Source organism: Hoplias malabaricus, chromosome 11 (genome assembly GCF_029633855.1).
Source record: "Hoplias malabaricus isolate fHopMal1 chromosome 11, fHopMal1.hap1, whole genome shotgun sequence".
NCBI classification, from domain to species: domain Eukaryota; kingdom Metazoa; phylum Chordata; class Actinopteri; order Characiformes; family Erythrinidae; genus Hoplias; species Hoplias malabaricus.
In genome coordinates this window covers 29,143,424-29,163,866 of record NC_089810.1, presented here as the reverse complement: position 1 = coordinate 29,163,866, position 20,443 = coordinate 29,143,424, and the positions used below count along the sequence as shown (strand labels likewise).

General features: G+C 40.3%; 1 protein-coding gene and 1 long non-coding RNA gene across 2 annotated transcripts in view; one reads left to right on the top strand and one right to left on the bottom strand.

The window, feature by feature from the left end:
* Positions 1–3,304, top strand: LOC136709227 (extracellular calcium-sensing receptor-like). The gene is made up of 6 exons (XM_066684312.1): positions 1–212; positions 351–642; positions 793–1,584; positions 1,752–1,979; positions 2,067–2,190; positions 2,397–3,304. Exons 1-6 carry the CDS (start codon positions 1–3, stop codon positions 3,302–3,304), a joined length of 2,556 nt encoding a protein of 851 aa, XP_066540409.1.
* The window catches only part of LOC136709228 (uncharacterized), a 30,340-nt gene continuing 12,561 nt past the window's right edge, over positions 2,665–20,443 (bottom strand). The window contains exon 3 of the long non-coding RNA XR_010804465.1: positions 2,665–2,749. This is a non-coding gene — a long non-coding RNA (uncharacterized lncRNA). The remainder of the gene's footprint in view (positions 2,750–20,443) is intronic.

Genomic DNA, 20,443 nt, shown 5'->3' with positions numbered 1-20,443 from the left:
ATGGAGTCTCTTTTTACTATTTTGCATGTGATAATTGCAATCATTAATTTTTCTGGGGCTAATGAGACCTGTAGCCTCCAAGGAATATCTGCATACCCACAACTTTTAAAGGATGGTGATATTATCATAGGAGGAATTTTCCCTTTCCATAATAATTGGGAGATCACAGACTTGTCCTATATGGTCAAGCCAGTGTTAATAAAATGCAAGGGGTAAGTAGCAAGAGAAAAATGTATTCAAATATGAATTAAGATTGTATTATATTAATCTATTGTTGCAACACTGCATTTACACATCAGTAATGAATGCATCATAAAATAATCTTCTTACAATAATTTGTTACTGTGCAGTCTTGATTTCAGAGCATTCCAGTATTCACAGTCCTTGATATTTGCAATAGAGGAGATCAACAACAGTTCCACATTACTGCCTGGAGTCTCACTGGGATACAAGATATTTGACTCCTGCAGTTCTACAGCAATGGGAGTTAGAATGGCAATGGCACTTGTTAATGGAAATGAACAGACAGTCTTGGATGGACCCTGCACAAAGCCAGCCCAGGTGCAGGCCATAATCGGAGAGACATACTCATCAGTGTCAATGGCTATTGCAATGAGTGTGGGTCCTTTCAGCATTCCCTTAGTAAGGATTCAATTTTTTATTAATCAAAACTGACTTCAAGAATTTCTAAAAACTCTTATAATTCACATAAATATTGTGTGTTTTTTCCCAGTTTATAATGCATGAAAAACAAATGACTGGGCATAATGACCTGTGTGAATCTGTTTTTAGATCAGCCACTATTCCACCTGCAACTGTCTCAGTGACAAACAGAAATACCCATCATTCCTGCGCACCATCCCCAGTGATTATTACCAGAGCAGAGCACTGGCAGAAATGGTCAAGCACTTTGGCTGGACCTGGGTAGGGGCAATAAGAAGAGATGATGATTATGGTAACAGTGGAATGGCTGCATTTATTGAAGCTGCAGAACAACTGGGAATATGTCTAGAATACTCCCTTCCATTTTTCAGAACCTACTCACAAGAAAAAGTGTTAAGAATAATTCAGCAGATTAAAAGCTCCACTTCTAGAGTGATAGTGGGATTTCTTGACAACTGGGACCTGGAAAGTTTGCTGCATGTTTTTTATGAGCACAACATAACTGGATACCAGTGGGTAGGATCTGAGGCCTGGATCTTTGATCCAGTATTGGCCACACAAGATGAGCATAACATACTGCAAGGAGCCATAGGGCTATCCATTCCCAAAACAACAGTTACAGGTCTGAAAGACTTCATTCTGGATATACATCCATTAAAAACAGCAGGCAGTGCCATTTTTACTGAATTCTGGGAGGCTCTGTTTAAGTGTAAATATATAATACAGAATGAAAGTGACAACTTGCAAGTGTGCACAGGCAAGGAGAATGTGTCTGACCTGAAAAACACTTTTACAGACATGTCCCTGATGCCCATATTCAGTAATGTGTATAAAGGAGTGTATGCAGTTGCCCACACTCTACATGACCTCCTTGGCTGCACACAGACATGTCCAACAAATAAGCAGCCTGATCCTCTCACTGTGAGTTTGAAGTCTTGTTAAGAAAAGTTTGTGATTGGAATGCATATATTACACTAATTCAAAAAGTCACAAAATGTATTTGCTTTTAATTAAACTTTTAAATATCAAAATAATGTATTAAACATAAAGACTTTATTTGTGGGTGTTTTATTTTGTTTTATTTTAAGTTCCTAGAACACCTTAAAAGGGTGCATTTCAAAACCAAGGAGGTTGAACTTGTATTTTTTGATAAAAATGGTGATCCTGCTGCAAAATATGAGATAATAAACTGGCAGACGAGTAAAGAATATCAGCATGAATTTGTTACGGTTGGGTTTTATGACTCCTCTTTCCCTGAACACAAAAGATTAATGGTAAACATGGCCTCTATTTTGTGGGCACAAAATAGCAATCAAGTGAGTATAACAAGGAAAGCTGCATCTTGGTCACAGAAAACATGTTCCCTTAACATATTTAAGGAATCAAATATTCTTTGCTTGCAGGTGCCAGTGTCAGTGTGCAGTGAGAGCTGTCCTCCAGGCACCAGGAAAGCTGTACTAAAAGGAAAGCCTGTCTGCTGCTTTGACTGCATACAATGCGCAGATGGACAAATCAGTAATATGACAGGTACAGAAATAAAAGAAGAGAAACAAACATGAAACACTGTCTTCATGGCCTATATCAAAAGTTTAAATCTCCCATGAGTCTACCAAATATGTAGAATGGTTCATGTAGCAGTAATTGAGCACTTCAATATATATAGGAGTCGTTTTATTTTATTGTCCTTGTATATCCAATTCTCATTTTACTGTTTTTGTTTCACTCTCTGACAGATTCCATTAAGTGTGAACAATGCGATGAAGAATACTGGTCAAATCCACACAGGGATGAATGTGTAAAGAAGGAAATTGAATATCTTTCCTATGAAGAAACAATGGGAATTTTGCTGACAGCTGTTTCTATGACTGGTGCTTTCATGACAATAATAATAGCAATCATATTCTTTAGGCATAAAAATACCCCAATTGTCAAAGCCAATAACTCAGAGCTTAGTTTCCTTTTGCTATTTTCTCTGACACTGTGTTTCCTTTGTTCACTTACTTTCATTGGTCAGCCCTCTGGATGGTCCTGTGTACTCCGTCACACTGCATTTGGAATCACATTTGTCCTCTGCATCTCCTGCGTTCTGGGGAAAACAATAGTGGTATTAATGGCCTTCAGGGCTACACTTCCAAGCAGTAATGTCATGAAGTGGTTTGGGCCTCCACAGCAGAGACTCAGTGTCCTTGCATTAACTTTTATACAGGTCATTATTTGTATTATATGGTTAACAACATCCCCTCCTTTCCCCTTCCAAAACCCAAAGCGTTACAAAGAAAAGATCATATTAGAATGTCATTTAGGTTCAGCAGTAGGTTTCTGGGCTGTGCTGGGTTATATAGGACTCCTGGCTTTATTGTGTTTTGTTCTGGCTTTTCTGGCTCGAAAGCTGCCTGATAACTTTAATGAAGCCAAGTTCATCACATTTAGTATGCTCATATTCTGTGCTCTTTGGATCACATTTATTCCAGCATATGTCAGCTCTCCTGGAAAATTCACTGTAGCTGTAGAGATATTTGCAATTTTGGCCTCAAGTTTTGGTTTGTTATTCTGCATCTTTTTTCCAAAGTGCTACATAATCATACTGAGACCAGAAAAGAACAATAAAAAGCAAATTATGGGAAAACTGCCAGTTAAGTGAGCCAAAAAAGCAAGTAATTTGCCATTTCACATATTAGGAGCATATCCTTAATTGTTTAAAACATCTGATAAAAAATGTCATTTTAGTCTTATATTTCAGAGCAATCTTACAGTTGATATGTAATAAGTAAAACCATAATATATGCGAAATTTGGCGTTTCTTTCTTATGGTATATATTTTATAAAATTATAAAAAGGTGAACATTGTCTTCAGTGCTAAATGCACTACCATGGCTATCCCTTTCCACTGACTGTTTGGGTAGATGATATCTGAGAATTTATGTATAAAACAAAAGGGCTCTGCATGTATTTAACAGAATGATGTTTTATTTAATGTAAAAAATACTAAGTTCATGTTAAATGCTTAATTTGTGTTTCTAGCACAAATATAAACAATAAAGTCAATGTTGTGACATGTCTGAAGTAATATGCAATCAATTAAACAGATGTATACACAATTAAAATAAACCAATAAATCAATTAAGAAATAACAACAGAAATATATGTTCCCCAACTGCAGATAATAATAAGGATGGACAAAACAGATAGAATGCTCTTTTTCCATTGGATCAGGAAAGTAGCTAAGTGGCAAAGAGTTGAAAATAATGGCATGGATATTGTTATGGGAACAGTAGGACTCTGAAGCAGGACAGGACAAAGGCCCTAAATCCACCAGAGGAATATTATCAACAAAGGCTGATACAAGGCCATCAATGAAAATGTACACTGCCAAGAGCTTGTGTTGTGAATCCTCTACTCACATACTGTCACGCCCTCATCCTGTCATGTCTGTTTTCCCCGCCATGTGCTCTCTTAGCACATGGCTCTGTTTGTTATTGTCCATGTCTCCGCCCATGTCCTGCCTTTGTTCCTCCTCCTTGTCCATGTCTTATTACCCTCGTTATCTGTTCCAGGTGTGTTTTGTCTGTGTTATGTATTTAAGTCCCCTTTTCTCACTTCCTCTTGTCAGTCATTCGTTTTATTCTCCCTAGTCATGCTGTTTTGCTTCTATTGTCATGTTGCTCAGTCCAGTCTGTCTGTCCCTCGCTTCAGTTTGTTCTCTGTCTGTTTCCTTCCTTGTGTCTCTCGTTGTCAATACCCTTCAGTCTGTTTAGCTCTCCGTGTTCAGGTTTAGATCTCTGTTTAGCTCTCTGTGTCAAGGTTAGTTTGCTTATCTTTCTCTGTCTGTTTAGTCATCTCAGTCCAGGTGTGTCTGTATCTGTATCTGATTAGTTCACTCCATGCATCTGTTTCGTTATATTCTTTTGTAAATAAAGTTTGTGTTTTAGCGTGTGCGTCCGCCTCTGCCAGTCCGCCCTTCGCATTCCCTGACACATACCTTCATTTGTAGGTGGGAATATCTGTTTAAAAGTAGTTTAAAATTAAAGTTAATAGTAGTTTCTCTGTCGATACAGCTTTATATTCAAACTAAGTGCATCAAAAAAGTTGCTATTTTATAGATGAATTTCTCTATGCTTTGTACCAGCTTACATGTACTAGCAGTGAATGTTTAATGGAGTTGTAACTACCAAGCAGCCATTTTAGCTAAGAGATAAAGAAAAAACATGCTTTTTTATGTTTTATGAACATTAACACTAAGTTCACAATTTGTTTGGTGAAAGAAATGAGAATATAGTGTGTAGCTGCAGTGAAGATTTTTGAAGATTTATATGTTGCATTTTAATATTTAGATGTTATTCGATACATGGAAATCAGACAAAATTCCCATTGCTACTAATTTACTGCTTAAATGAATTAATTAAATGCACTTTGGGAAGAGAGCTCATGTTTTGAATCCTCATCACTCCCTTTTTCAGGACAGTGAATGCCCACAAATTACAGAGTCCTGTTTAATCTACAAAGTAACCATGCTCCACTCGCCTGGCTTGTGCTTCGAATAGCCAGAAGGGTAGGTGGCTTGGTGGATAGTGGTGCTCTAGGAATACCAGTTCACCATCCAGCACTTTCCACAACAGCGCTGACAGCTTGGTTCACCACCAGTTACTGCTGTGGAATTCCATTATTTTGAAGGGCTGGGGGAAAAACTGAGGCAGAGGAAAGGTGGCTTCTGTTTTGAGGCCGAGCAACATGGGGCTGGAGAGCTTGAACAGTGGAGTTTTGTGACACTCAGGAGTCTGACCGGGAGCTGGTTTTGGCCCTGAAGTGGGTGCAACCTGGACAAACACTGTGCCCCACAAGCCACTCGCTAAGGATTTTTATGCAGGGTTTGACAGACTACCGACTGCTTTACCAGGCCGGGATTGTGAACTTGATAGCTGGTGATGCCTAAGAGTGCAGCAGAGTATTAGAGTGTCTATGAAACCTCACTGGTGAGCTCGAAACATGCCTGGCACCCTCCCTTTCAGTTGTTTAAAGTTGTTGTTTTTGGGGGTTTGAGTGTTTTTTGGATGTGTGTGTGTTTGTCCTTGGTGTCTGGTGAGCTGCACATGGCACTTCAAGTCTTCTGGCAGCAGAACACAAAGGAAAAGATATCAGGATAATAAGATTTGTTTGGTTGAAGTTGTATTCCAGCTGGTACAAATAGGTGATTGTCTGAAACACTTCTTGAGCTCAGACAATGCCAGAGCAGGATCATTGCTGACACTTAGGGAAAAGAGAATTTACACAGCATATGTGCAATATCAAACAATACCTATGTGTTCTCACCTAGAAGAAAGATAGTGTTAAGTACAGAATGACTGCAAATACAGTGCATTTCTACACATACATACTGCTCACAGTCATTTAGAAAGATATGGATCTTAAGTAGCCATTTAAAGATTGCAAGAATGTCTGCTGTCTGGACAACCAGTGGGAGTTCATTTCACTACCTGGGTGCCAGGACAGAAGAGTCTTGATGCTTGTCTTCCATGGGTTTTGAAGGATGATGGGTCAGGTCAGGCTGTAAGCCATTGCCATAAGATAGGTAGGAGGTAGGTTTGTAGACAAGCACCAACGTTTTAAATCTAACGTGGGCAGCTACACAAAGCCAGTGAAGTGAGCGCAGCAGCAGAGTGGCAAGAGTGAACTTGGGAAGATCAAAACCAGTTCATGCTCCTGAAATCTGCATTACTTTCAGAGTAGAATATACTCAGAATTGTCTTGTCAGTCTAGAATGGTTTTGTGCAATGACTAGTCCAGTTTCACTGTCAAAAATTGCACCACACATTCTACTCTGTTTTGAAGTTTTACTGCCTCTGTGCACTACTGGGATTGCTAGTCCCTTTCTCTACTGACCTCAAGCCACTGCCTCAATTTGTCCATCCTGCCCATCCTTGACTGTGAGCACCTTCTCTGAGCACTGCACTGCTGAGGCTGACTTTTTGAAGCAAGCCCCAGCATTGAGGAGAACAATAAGGAATTTCCATCCCTTCAAGTTGATGCAGTCTTTGGTAATTTACTTCAGCTGGACTGATGTAGACTCCCAGTCTTCTGGTGTGCTACTCACAGTTTTTGGCAGTGCTTAACTTGTTGTCTATTCAGCCAGTGGGAGAGCTGCCACCAAACTGCTGTCTTGGCCCTCCAATAGGATGAGCTGTTTACCTGGAACAGGCAGGACTTTTCAGATTTAAACCAGAGCTGTATAGAGAGACTGCACTGGCGGATCATGGACCTCTCAGTAGTACCTGGAAGTTAGCGGCAGACACCAGCAGCGCTGTATAGTTACAACAGAACAGAGGCGAGTGTGATGCATGTTTTTCGAGTTTAAGACGTTTAATGTTATACTATCAGCACACCGATATGCAATTAACAAGTGTGTTAAACCATGCCAGCGGATTTCCCCATTAAATTAGTATATTTGGGGGAAATTATAGTTAATTAGGCTATAGCACTTTGAGTAAAGTATATACATAACAACGAACAGCCTGGAAGTGACCGTTTCATAATGTAATTTTGATTTATTCTGTTGGGAAAGTAGAGAACAAATATTCTATCGTGATGTGGGGAAGTATTTGTTAAATGTAACTGGGTGAGTGATTGTAGAGTTGTGAGTGGAGAGGTTGAGATGAGGGTTTATTTTGAAATAGAATGTAAGCTAAGATTACACAACAGAAAGGAACTGAATTGTTTTTGTGATTATGTAGAATTTGATGTAATGCGTATCTGAGACTTTTAAACAGTAAAGAAAGAGCACCTTCATCCTGCACCTTGAGTCTCAACACCCAGGATTTGGCCTTGTTCATTTTTAATAAAGCAAATAATCTTCCCAATGGTGTGTGCTTGAAATGTGTATGTGTTTGAACATTACTTAACATATTTTATTTGTTGCTGTAATCTTTAGTAAAAGATCTTCACTATACTGAATTGAAACAGCCATTTTAAATTGTGTTACTGTTTTTTTTTTTTTTTGCTTTAGATTTATCAATTGTGTTAATAAGTGCATTGTAAAATATATTTTTTTGTTTTTAAAACAAATTTAATTTATTGTCCTGGCTGGATGTGATATTGTCATGCACTTATTTAGCATGTTTTTAGATATCTACACGAAGGCTAAACCTCCTGTCCAATCTGATATAGTTTTTTACATTAGTCTTTAAGATTAGGTCTTTAAGATATAGGATTACTTAAACCATCATGATGTGTTAGATACAAATCTTAATTGGTTTATGAACATTTCTTCACCTTCCTCTAACTTATCAGAAACCATAGGGTATATTTCATAGAAGCTACAATACAAGTTTAAAAAGCAGTAAATATTACTCAAAAAAATAATGGATATGTTTGTAACTGAGATAATATTGTCTAAAATATACATATGAGGCAAGTAATGCAGATTTTCACACTAATCCTGAAAAAGCTGCATTTTTTTTTATTTTAAGCATATATATAACCTCATACACAGGTCCACGTGCTGTAGAAATAGTTTAAATCATTTATTAAAGACTAATGACCAAAAATGTGCAATTTCTCTCCCTGACTCTGCATTTAAATTGGCTTCTTAGAGCTTCCTGGAACTATTTGGAACCTGTATGAATCATGTGACCAACATTTTGGTGCAACACTCCCTCTATATGGTTCTTGATTTAAATCTAACAGAACAATGGGAGGGAGGGGCCATTTAGTTGTGTAATGCTCTATGTTGCTGCCTGCTTTTGATTACCTAGTGCTACTTAAGTGAAAGGCAAAAATCAAAAGAGCCTCTACCCTTTTCACTGCATTTACAAGAATGTACTGACTAAACCACCTTAATATTAGAGGCAAGGCTGATTGTTGGTATCACTCCCTTCCTCTAGAGGGCTCCATTCTTTGTTTTTTGTCTTGTGTAAGTGCAAGCTGTGTATAGCCAGAGGGCAATAAAACAACAAAAACTAACAACAACGAGTCTATGTTATTCGTAACAAAGTTAAACACGCCGGCAACATGTCCAACCCGGACAAGTCTGAGGGAGAAGTTGACCTCGTGACGCTGAGGAGGCAGGCGAGGACAAGCTAAAGCAGCCGTAACTAGGATGATAACAGCTGCCAATGTGAAAATCAGAGATAATGAGCCTGAAGGGTTGAGTGAAGTACTGGAGAGCCTCGACCTAGCTGTAACTCAACTCCAGGAAGCACACAGACTTTATCATGATATGCTCACTGATGAAACAGACAAAGAATAGTCAGAAGCCTATGAAAAGGTCACTTGATGAGTGTTCACGATGTGTGTCACAATGCTCTAGCCTGTGGCTAGAGAAGTGAAAACCTCTGGTGAGGTTGATGATCAGCTAAATGTTGATGAACTAGACAACATAAATCAAAATGTTCCAGTTGAAGAAGCTCCAGATGGCACAGATGATGATAACCCCGTGTCAGCCGAGCTAGAAAACCTACGTGCATTACGAAAGAAGGAACAAGAAAACTTTGAACTGTTACTTTAATGCAACAAAGAGGAGCTTGAACTGGAACTCCAGTGAATGCATCACAAGGCTGAGCTAGATGCACAGATGTTACACAATCAACAAAGGATACAAGCTGCAACAACAGATCTTGATTCTACACCTAAGGCTGGCAAGAGCCTGTCAATAACATGACCGTCACTGTCACCAATAGCAGAAGATTCAATCTCACAACTGCTTGAATTCTCAAGGCAGCAGTATCAAGCCCAAGTAGACTCACTGAGGCTCCCACCAACTGATCTGATTTAGTGATGTGTCGGTCGCGAACGAACCAGTTCAAAGAGCCAGCTCTTGTAAGTGAACGATGAGAGCCGGTTCTCGTCTAAGACCGAGCCATTTTTTCTAAGGCTTGTCATTCAACCAATCAGAGAACAACAAGCAAAGCTGAGACACTTGTGTAACGTGTATGAAGTGTAATATGATTTACTGGATCACTGAGGGTTAATACACGCACACCTTAATCTAAGTTCCGAAGGAGGAGTAAAGGTGAAAATAAATCCCAATCACAACTTGTTAATAACAGAATAAACAGAGCCGGCATTTATTAAACAAAATTTGAACATAACACTTGCTATTACTGGTACTATTAGTTACTTAACAATTGTCCCCTTTTTTTTTTCTTTTAGTCCGTCAGTCCTTTGAGTCTTAATGTATTTCAAATCCCATTAAATGTTTACGTTCAGCCCAAACTCAAAATTTCCCACAGAGGGTACAAAAGTTGTCCAAAAAAAAACTCGGAGGTAAAAATTTGCGCAACTACCCGGGTAGTATATTTTTTGGTACACTGGGCTTAGCTGTTGTGATGAGGTCCTGATACACCATGGAACGAGGTTATGGCATCCAACTCATCACTGGCTCCCCGATCCAGAAGCAGCTTCACATCCAAACGGTCCGCTTTAATCCAGGTCAACTTAAAACCAACCTGCATAAGCAGGGGAAATATTAATCACTCTTACATAAAATGAAATTAACCAGATCTGGTGTAAGTCATTCATAGCCACGTTTTGAACTTCACAATAGCTCATAGGCATTTACACTTCACATCTTTTTTCTTACAGGGCCTTAACCACGCACATGGCAGTGTAATTGCCGTCATTTCGGTAATATAGTTCACTTTGTAAATAGTTTCAGTTTCTCTGATTGGTTTTAATTTATAAGTCTACAGTACTGTACTGAAAATACACATTTAGCTATAATTCGCGTTAGCATGGCAATACATGAGTCATTTCAAATACTCACCAGAGAATTCGGCGAAAAGAACTGGACAAATCTTTTTCTCCAGCACCGCCTGTATCCAGTTTAGACAACAGAACTCAAAATCTAGTCTCCAAAAAAACGATATCTGACTTTCTTTAACCTCTTTTACACTGCGTGGCTATAAGGTGGACACTGAATAAAATGTCCAACCAAGGAATATATGCGCGAAGTTTTTTTTTTTTTTCTGCAGTCTGGAGACACGAGGCGCGTCGCAGTTCTTAACGCGTCTCTCCCTGATGACGGAGCAGAAATCCCAAATGTCAACGTCACTCATCATTAGTGCACACAAATATCACTGACAAAACAACAACAAAAAACAAAAAAAGAAAAACAGTAACCCTTATATATTTATATGATAAAGCTAGGTGGGTTACATCCTCCCCTCCTAAATCGGCATGCATCCTTGCATGATGTACTATTCTAAATAGTAAAGCTGTTAATAGCTGTTGGGTCAAATGTAAAAGTCTCAGATAGGGCTTTGTCTAACCCCTGTAAGAGGGATTGCATCACAGTTACTAATGGGCTCCCCAAAGTGGGGTAAGTGAATTTTCTTGGAGGCACCCTTTCTCTTGTAGATCTCCTTGGTCCAGTTTCCTTGTCAGGGTTACTTTCAATTTGCTCATTTCTAATTTCAGTTTCATGTGGGGCCTCTAGTTCATTTGTTTGTCCATTGTTAAGATCACAGGGTTCACTTGGATTACCGTCCACAGTTGGATTAATGTCCAAACTGACATTTCGGTTAGGTATATGTTCATTTCGTTCACCTGTTTGTGCAGACATTGGGTGAAATATTTCAGCATCAGGGTCCAATAGGAACTGACTTGAACCTTCACTTTCAGATTGTTCATGTATGTTTTCTCCTTGTGAATCACACTGAGGTGACCCTTTAGGATGAGGACTCTCTGCACATTCAGTGTCCTGCAAGACTGTATTTCCTTGCTCATTGGCTGTTTGTGTATCGTTTGTCTCACACAAAGGTTGGTCAAAAGAAGAATAGTAGTGAACTCCATCCTCCAATTCAGGTGACTCTGTTTCCTCCTCAATTTCCAGAGGATCATTTGGTAGCGGTGTTTCCGTTACAATTTCTGATTTTGAGTTGGAAGGGCTCAATTCCTCAAGGGCAGATGGTAAATATCCGCAAGGTAACAGTAAGTCTCGATGAAGGACTCTCTCAGGCCCATTTGCATTCTCTGGAACAACAACATAGACAGGTAAGTCTGGTATTTGCTTAACAACTGTGTAAACAATCTTACTCCAGCGGTCTGCAATTTTATGTTTGCCTCTGATGCCAACATTTCTCACAAGAACTCGATCCCCTGTGGCTAGAATGGACTCCCTCACTTTGTTGTCGAACCTCCGCTTGTTTTGCAGTGCCTGTTTTTTACTGTGTTCCGTGGCTAGTCGATAGCTTTCTGATAGGCTTTCTGTAAGCTTTTTGACATATTCAGAATGGGACACTTTACTACATCGCTCTGGGTTTAGGCCAAAACTATGTCTATTGGGAGATGTGGCTGGCGGCCGAACATGAGCTGGTAGGGAGAGAACTCAGTTGTATCGTTTTTAGTGCAATTGTACGCATGTACAAGAGGTTGTACAAAGTCTCTCCACCTGTTTTTGTCTCCCTCTTCAAGTGTTCCCAACATTTCAAGGAGAGTCCTATTAAACCTCTCCACGGGATTGCCACGTGGATGATACTGTGTTGTTCTTGTCTTTTTTATGCCAAGCAGAGAACACAAGTCTTTGATCAGGGCTGATTCAAAATCACGACCTTGGTCGCTATGTAAACGCTCAGGGAATCCATAGTGAATGAAAAAATTGCTCCAAAGGGCCTTGGCAACTGTCCTAGCCTTTTGATCTGCCGTAGGGACAGCTACTGCATATTTAGTGAAATGGTCTTTTATGACCAAAATGTTCTTTGTCCCTTTACCATCCGGCTCGAGCGAAAGGTAGTCCATACAAACTAATTCCAATGGACGGCTCGTTTGGATATGTACTAATGGAGCACTCTTTTCAGCTCTTTTCTTCCTGCGCACACACCTTTCACATGTTCGAATCTTGTCATTCACATCTAAGGCCATTCGGGGCCAAAAGAAGCGGGCACGTACAAGATCTAAAGTCCTATCAATACCCATGTGTCCGACAGCATCATGAAGGTTTTCGAGTGCTTGAGATCTGTAGCTGGCTGGCAGTACTAGTTGGTAGCAGGGCTTGCCTTGATCCAAACGTTTCCTGTATAAGACCTCATTGGTTAGCATTAACTGGTTCATTGTTCTTAACATTAGCTGAACATCACGACTTTCCCGTCGTCTTTGTCGGTATGTAAGGTTTTTGCCTGCTTTGACAATATCAATTACTCGGTTTATGACTGGGTCTTGTCTTTGTTCTCGTGCCCAATCTTGAAGGGACATTTTTGGCAATGTACTTGACCCAAACATATCTGTTTGACAAAATACATCAGGTAATGCGGATGCTTCAATGGCTACGCATTCTACTGGAACCAGTGGATGTAAATGCTCCGACTCTGCATTAGGTGTTGGGGTCAGTTCATGTCTTTGACACACTGCTTTTACAGCTTCAGTTGGAAAATTGGGCTCTTTGTCACTTTGCAAAAACTGGGCAATGAACTTTTTGATCCTGTCATCTTCCTCTTGAGAACTGATATCATGTGTGTCATTGTCTTGGAAGTGTGGATGCCTCGAAAGACCATCAGCGTCTTGGTTCTTTTTGCCAGCTCTATATTGGATGTTAAAGTTAAAGCTGGATAGAGCAGCCAACCAGCGGTGCCCTGCTGCATCAAGTTTCGCGGACGTTAAAATATATGTCAGCGGGTTATTATCTGTCACCACTGTAAATTTTGCCCCATATAGGTAGTCAAAAAACTTTTCAGTTATAGCCCATTTGAGGGACAAGAACTCTAATTTATGTGCAGGATATCTCCGCTCACAGCGCGAGAGTCCCCTACTCGCATAGGCTATCACTCTTAGATTGCCCTCCTGCTCCTGATAAACTGCAGCACCAAGGCCGTGGAGGCTAGCATCTGTGTGAACTACGTATGGTTTTTTGGGGTCGGCAAATCCAAGGATAGGAGCTGTTGTTAGTTTTTGAATGAGATTTTTAAAGGCATCCTCACAAGTTGTGGTCCATTTCTCATTGAAAGGCTTTTTAAAGTCTGGACTCAGTGAGGTCCTGGCATTAATAGGCCTTTTCTTTGGGGGTATGCAACCAGCGGTTAGGTCATTGAGGGGTCTCGCAATTTTGGAGTAGTCCTTTATGAACCTCCTATAATACCCCGCAAATCCAAGAAGAGACTTTAACTCTTTGATGTTATTTGGTCGGGGCCAGGTGGTAAGGGCCGCTATCTTAGACGGATCTGTCTCAACCCCATTCTCTGACACAACATGGCCGAGGTATTTGACAGATTTTCTGAAGAACTGACATTTTTCAGGCGAGAGTTTTAGGCCAAACTCCCTGAGCTTACTAAGCACCTTTAAAAGCCGTTCCTCGTGTTCTTCAAGTGTAGCTGAAAATACTATGAGGTCATCGAGAAACACTAATACCTCGCTCAGATTCATGCCACCCATGCACTTTTCCATGACTCTTTGAAAAGTACTTGGAGCATTCGTTACTCCTTGTGGCATTCTATTAAACTCCCAAAATCCCATGGGTGTCACAAACGCTGTCTTGCACTTATCTTGTTCCTCCACCTCCACCTGATAATATCCGGACTTAAGGTCCATAATGGAGAACCACTTTGAACCTGATAAGGCTGAGAAAGCCTCTTCAATGTTGGGCAATGCATAGGCATCTTTTATTGTTTGGTTATTAAGCTTGCGGTAATCCACGCATAGCCTGATTGTGCCATTCTTTTTCTTTACCACGACAATGGGGGATGCAAAGGGGCTTTCTGATTCACGAATTATGTTTGCGTCTTGGAGCTCCTTTAAGTGAAGTCTGACAGCTTCATAGTCAGATAGATGGATGGGTCGAGGCCTTTGTTTAAAGGGAGTGGGGTCAGACAAGCGGATATTGTGTTTAACTTTTGTGGTGTGGCCATAGTCAAGGTCATTTAAAGCAAAAACATCTGACATTGCACCGAGTTTCTTTGTAACTCTCTCTTTCCACTCTTCTGACAGGGGTGAATCTGTGAAGTCAAAGGGAAGCTTACGAGACTCAGAGGCTTGAACAGCACTGCATGCGGCAGCACATGGTGCAGTGTGGGCTGACTCAACTGGCATGGTTTTAGTGTCACTTACTGGGAGTAGTTGTACAGTCTTAGGGATAGAGACCTCAGCTATCATACGACCAGCAGGTATTTTGATGTCACGTGCAGTTTCATTTTTTACAAGCACAGATAGTTTGAAAGACGAACGTAAAGGACTTGTCATGATGTAACTGCAAAACAAAAGACCAGCAGGTAAGTTTGACTGAGGGGGCTCTACTAAGAGGGTAGTGTCTGTTGTAAATGGGACGTTTCTTGTATAACCACTCAAAACTAATTTTTCTCCAGCAGGAATAGTGACACAGGTTTTACTTTGTAGTTTAACAGCTCCAATTCTGCCATTTTTTGGTTTGCGTGCTAAGCAATCATCCATGCTAAGTGCAAGTCTTTCATAAAGAGGATCAAGCAAATTTGTGCCTATAAGCAGGGGAACTTGAACATTTGACCGGTGATCAGGGACTACAAGTGCTAGGGTGTCAACACTCTCAAGTGTCCCCACTAAATTCTCTGGGAGATCGATTGAGACTTGTGTGTATCCCAGATAGGGAACTTCCTGACCACCTGCACCCTCAAGATCTAAAAGGTCTTGAATAGGAAAAATAGGCAGATGTGACAGGTGAGTTTCATAAAAAGTCTTTGAAATTGTGGTCACCTGAGACCCTGAATCAATAAGACTGTCACACTGAATTCCCTCAATTGTTACTGTAGCTGTGCACTTTGGTCCTATTAAGCCTTTTGGAAGTTTGGTGCTACTGGGCTCTATTGTGGAATGGTTCTTGCAAGTGACTCGCTGAGTTTGTTTGGGACGTTCTGTTTCTCTGGGTGCAGTTAGTCCCTCCACTGCGGCCCTTTCCAGTTTAAATGCCCATATTTGCTCTGCCACTCATTTTGTCGTTCCTTTAACTCCTTGTATTTTTGATCTACTAGAAACTTATTTGGGGGGTTCGGGCATTCTCGAGCAAGGTGCCCATCGTTGCCACACTTGAAACAGAACCAAGCTTTTGGTCGAGGTTTTGGTGTGATTTGCTGGACTTGAGCCTCAGAAGCCTCAACTGAGGGTGTGTCGGTTTTTGAGTGTGACTTTTTAGAACTATTCTGCTTTCGTTGTTCCTTCTTTTTCGTAAGCTGCATTTTAAGTTCAGCTATTTGTTTTTTCAAATCCTCCGTTTGTGTAATACACGCCTGAAGTACCTCGGTGACTGGCTCATATTGAGGAGATATCTTGGGTAGGAGCTGCATGCTTACACACGGTTTAGTCTTTGTGCCCCCTAGATGCCGTTGCATGCGATCCAGCTTCGCTGCTCTCCTGTCTTCTTCTATTCGTAATTGCAACAAGAAATCAGCGAATTTAGGGGGTGTACCTGAGTTGAGCTCTAACTGCAATGTAAGAAGAAGGGACTGATCCCAGCATCCACGTCGAAATTGCCTTATTAAGTGTTTGTTTGCATCTTTGTCTGTCACTCCTCCCCTTTGTACAGCTGTGGTCAGCAGCACTTGCAATCGTTGTAAGAACTCAGAAGCTTTTTCACCTGTATTTTGATGGGTACTTAGAAAGCGTGCAAAAATCTCTTCCCCATCTTCAACTAGTCCATAAGCTGATTCAAGAAGTTTGACGTAATCATTAGGAGCTGCATAAGGGCCTAGCTGCCTCACTAAGTCAGATGCGGGTGGGAGTAGGCTCTCTAATATCTTTCTCCGTTGCATGTCGACATTGGGGTTGTCTTGCATCACAAGTTCGACATGGAGAGACCATGTTTCAAAATCAACCTCATTTGGAGGTTTAGGAACCCTTCCTGAAAACGGGCGAAGCCATTTGGAGTTGTGGCTTGGTGCATTAGAGCCATCATTTTTAATTAAATGCTCTACAATGATTTTCTGCACTTCAGGGGGATTGATAATGCTGTTATCTGGAGATTTTGGGCTGCTAAATGTTGCTGGTTGAATCATCTTTCCCCAGACTTTTGCTTTTGTGCCTGAATTTGAGGAGTCTCTTTCAAAAAGGTTAATCTTAGAACGTGTTCTTGGTATTAAGGGTGTTCTACTGTCATCAGAATCTGCATCACTTTCTGAGCCAGGGTGATCTCCATGATCAGATACAGCTGAGAGGTCAATAAGGGTGGCTTTCTTAGTGATCTGGGTGACACTGCAAGCTACATCTACACGCCACATAATATTGGGATTGTCAATGCTAGGGTAAGTCTGTCGGAGGGTAGGAGCTAGGTTTGCAACAGCTTCGTCAGACTGAAACTCAACTAAAGCTTTAACCCCAGAACTCTGCCCCGTTTGTCTTACTCTTAATACTTTGTTCACAGGCCCAAATTTTGAACAAAATGTAGCTATCTGTTCATCCATGTCAGATGTAACAATACCCTCAACATACACACACCTCTTCATGTCAGTGCCATAGTCTGTTTCAACATCCATGTTTAAGTGCAGTTTGTAGTGAGGAAAAAAATGACAGTGGCAGTGATAACTGACAAAAAATAATAATACGTTTTCTTTCCACCTACTCCTCCTGGCTGGCTCGCCACGAAATTGGTTGATGTAACGTGTATGAAGTGTAATATGATTTACTGGATCACTGAGGGTTAATACACGCACACCTTAATCTAAGTTCCGAAGGAGGAGTAAAGGTGAAAATAAATCCCAATCACAACTTGTTAATAACAGAATAAACAGAGCCGGCATTTATTAAACAAAATTTGAACATAACACTTGCTATTACTGGTACTATTAGTTACTTAACAATTGTCCCCTTTTTTTTTCTTTTAGTCCGTCAGTCCTTTGAGTCTTAATGTATTTCAAATCCCATTAAATGTTTACGTTCAGCCCAAACTCAAAATTTCCCACAGAGGGTACAAAAGTTGTCCAAAAAAAAACTCGGAGGTAAAAATTTGCGCAACTACCCGGGTAGTATATTTTTTGGTACACTGGGCTTAGCTGTTGTGATGAGGTCCTGATACACCATGGAACGAGGTTATGGCATCCAACTCATCACTGGCTCCCCGATCCAGAAGCAGCTTCACATCCAAACGGTCCGCTTTAATCCAGGTCAACTTAAAACCAACCTGCATAAGCAGGGGAAATATTAATCACTCTTACATAAAATGAAATTAACCAGATCTGGTGTAAGTCATTCATAGCCACGTTTTGAACTTCACAATAGCTCATAGGCATTTACACTTCACATCTTTTTTCTTACAGGGCCTTAACCACGCACATGGCAGTGTAATTGCCGTCATTTCGGTAATATAGTTCACTTTGTAAATAGTTTCACAGTTTCTCTGATTGGTTTTAATTTATAAGTCTACAGTACTGTACTGAAAATAAAGTTATATCACATTGAACTTCATAGCATAAACCCAACCCATAGTAATACACATTTAGCTATAATTCGCGTTAGCATGGCAATACATGAGTCATTTCAAATACTCACCAGAGAATTCGGCGAAAAGAACTGGACAAATCTTTTTCTCCAGCACCGCCTGTATCCAGTTTAGACAACAGAACTCAAAATCTAGTCTCCAAAAAAACGATATCTGACTTTCTTTAACCTCTTTTACACTGCGTGGCTATAAGGTGGACACTGAATAAAATGTCCAACCAAGGAATATATGCGCGAAGTTTTTTTTTTTTTTTTCTGCAGTCTGGAGACACGAGGCGCGTCGCAGTTCTTAACGCGTCTCTCCCTGATGACGGAGCAGAAATCCCAAATGTCAACGTCACTCATCATTAGTGCACACAAATATCACTGACAAAACAACAACAAAAAACAAAAAAAGAAAAACAGTAACCCTTATATATTTATATGATAAAGCTAGGTGGGTTACACTTGGTTTTCCTGAATGCCAATCTGCCTTCCAAAAAATAGTTGAAGAAAATGTTAAATCAGTTAAATGTTTGTTGACAGTTGTGGTTGTTTTAATCACTACCGTTGAATGCTGCTGTTTTGCAATTTACATTGTATTTGTTTATTTTATTACCCAGAAATGGATGATTATTTAATTTAATAAGCTATTTTGTAATACCTACATTTTGGGTTCCATTGGCTATATTTCAGAGTTCACAAGTGATTTTTTATTAAGGTGTTTAAATAAAAATCCAGTTATTTATACAATTGAATGTGTGAGTGCAATCAGTGAGTTATTACAAGACAGCCATAAAAACAATTGGCCATTGCAACACTATTTATTATTTTTAATATTGAACAATAATATTTTGTCCATAAAAATGTAAAATGTAGGTAATATTGTTCTGTACCAGTGGAAATAAGTGGTAAAACAAAGAGCCGTTTAGGAGCCAGAAGAGCCGAGACAAAAGTTCAATGGTGACCCCCTTCAGTACTGGAAATTCATGAGGCTTTTCACCATGATGGTGGACAAAGAGTCTGTTGCTGCAGAAGAGAAGCTAAGTCTTTTACACCAGTACACTGAAGGAAAAGCTCAGGATGTTAAATTACTCTGCAAATGTTAAGGCAGCTGCATTTCAAGAGAGCAAGTCTACACCTACCTACAAGACTAGCTAATTCAAAATTTCTGAAGTGTTCAGAGCCCCACTTCTTGAACCAGTGCCCATCTTTCCGATCACCAACTGTGTCAGAAAGCCTCACGTTTGTTCAGGAGAAACGACTGTGCCAAAATTGCTTCATGATGGAACATAGTGCTGAGGTATGCACACGCAATTGATATGCAATGTACACCCAAACCACATTAACAAGCAAAAAGCAGCAACAAGTCAAAATGCCACTGGTAACAATAAAATGACTCAACAAATACAACCTACTCAATCACCAAACGTTACTTGTGGATTTGCTGGTGCTGGAAATGGTATAGTTTGCTTACCTATTGTTCCCGTGGCTGTTAGAGGGAAGGCTAGCAACATCAGCTCTGTCACTTACGCATTACTTGATCCTGGAGCCTACACAAGTTTAGTGTCAGAAGAACTCACAAGGAAACTCGAGGTCAAAGGCAAAGCTGCAAGGCTGGATCTTGATACGGTAGGAGGTAGCCAAGAAGGCATATTTACTCAAAGTGTTAACCTTGAGATAGACTCTCTGCATGATGGCAACATGTATATACTCAATGGTGTGAGAACACTAAATAAGTTAAATATAGGTCTCAGTTGCCTCGCCACACCTGATGAGGTTGCCAGATGAGATCACTTAGCAGATATCCCTATTCCCAGAGTCAACTCAGATGATGTGCACCTTGTTATTGGACAGGATGCCCCATGCCTTCTCAGAGCTGAAGAATATCGTGTAGGTGGCGATAATGATCCATACGGCACAAGAACAATGTTTGGTTGGGCCATAAATTGACCGATTCATTACAAACAAAGTGGCAAGAAGGTCAAGGTCAAAAATTTCCTCAAGTCTGATCACAGTCTGCAAATGCAGGTAGAAAGGTTTTGGAAACTTGATGACTCCACCCAAAAGGGCAATCTGTCAGTCAACTACTATAAAGTGATTAAAGAGTGGGAGAATTCAGTCTCTAAAGATGGCTCACACTAAATCTTAGACAAACCTTTTAAGAACAAGGCAGTGGCACTACCAATCAACTTGGCAGCACACAGAATACAACTCCTGGAGCGTAGACTGACAAAAAATGCAGACTTGCAAATGAAGTATGTGGAAGCAATGAAATCGACTATCAACAATGACTACGCAGAAGGAGTCCCTACTTCACTGACTGACCGCAATTATGGCAAGGTATGGTACCTCCTGCATCATCCAGTGGTACACCCTCGCAAGCCAGGAAAGGTACGGGTCATCTTTGACTGTGCAGCTAAGT

Coding starts and splice junctions, on each gene's coding strand:
- LOC136709227 (XM_066684312.1), top strand. CDS start 1: ATGGAGTCTCTTTTTACTATTTTGCATGTGATAATTGCAATCATTAAT. Junction 643..792: donor GTCCTTTCAGCATTCCCTTA/GTAAGGATTCAA, acceptor ATCTGTTTTTAG/ATCAGCCACTATTCCACCTG. Junction 2,191..2,396: donor ACAAATCAGTAATATGACAG/GTACAGAAATAA, acceptor ACTCTCTGACAG/ATTCCATTAAGTGTGAACAA.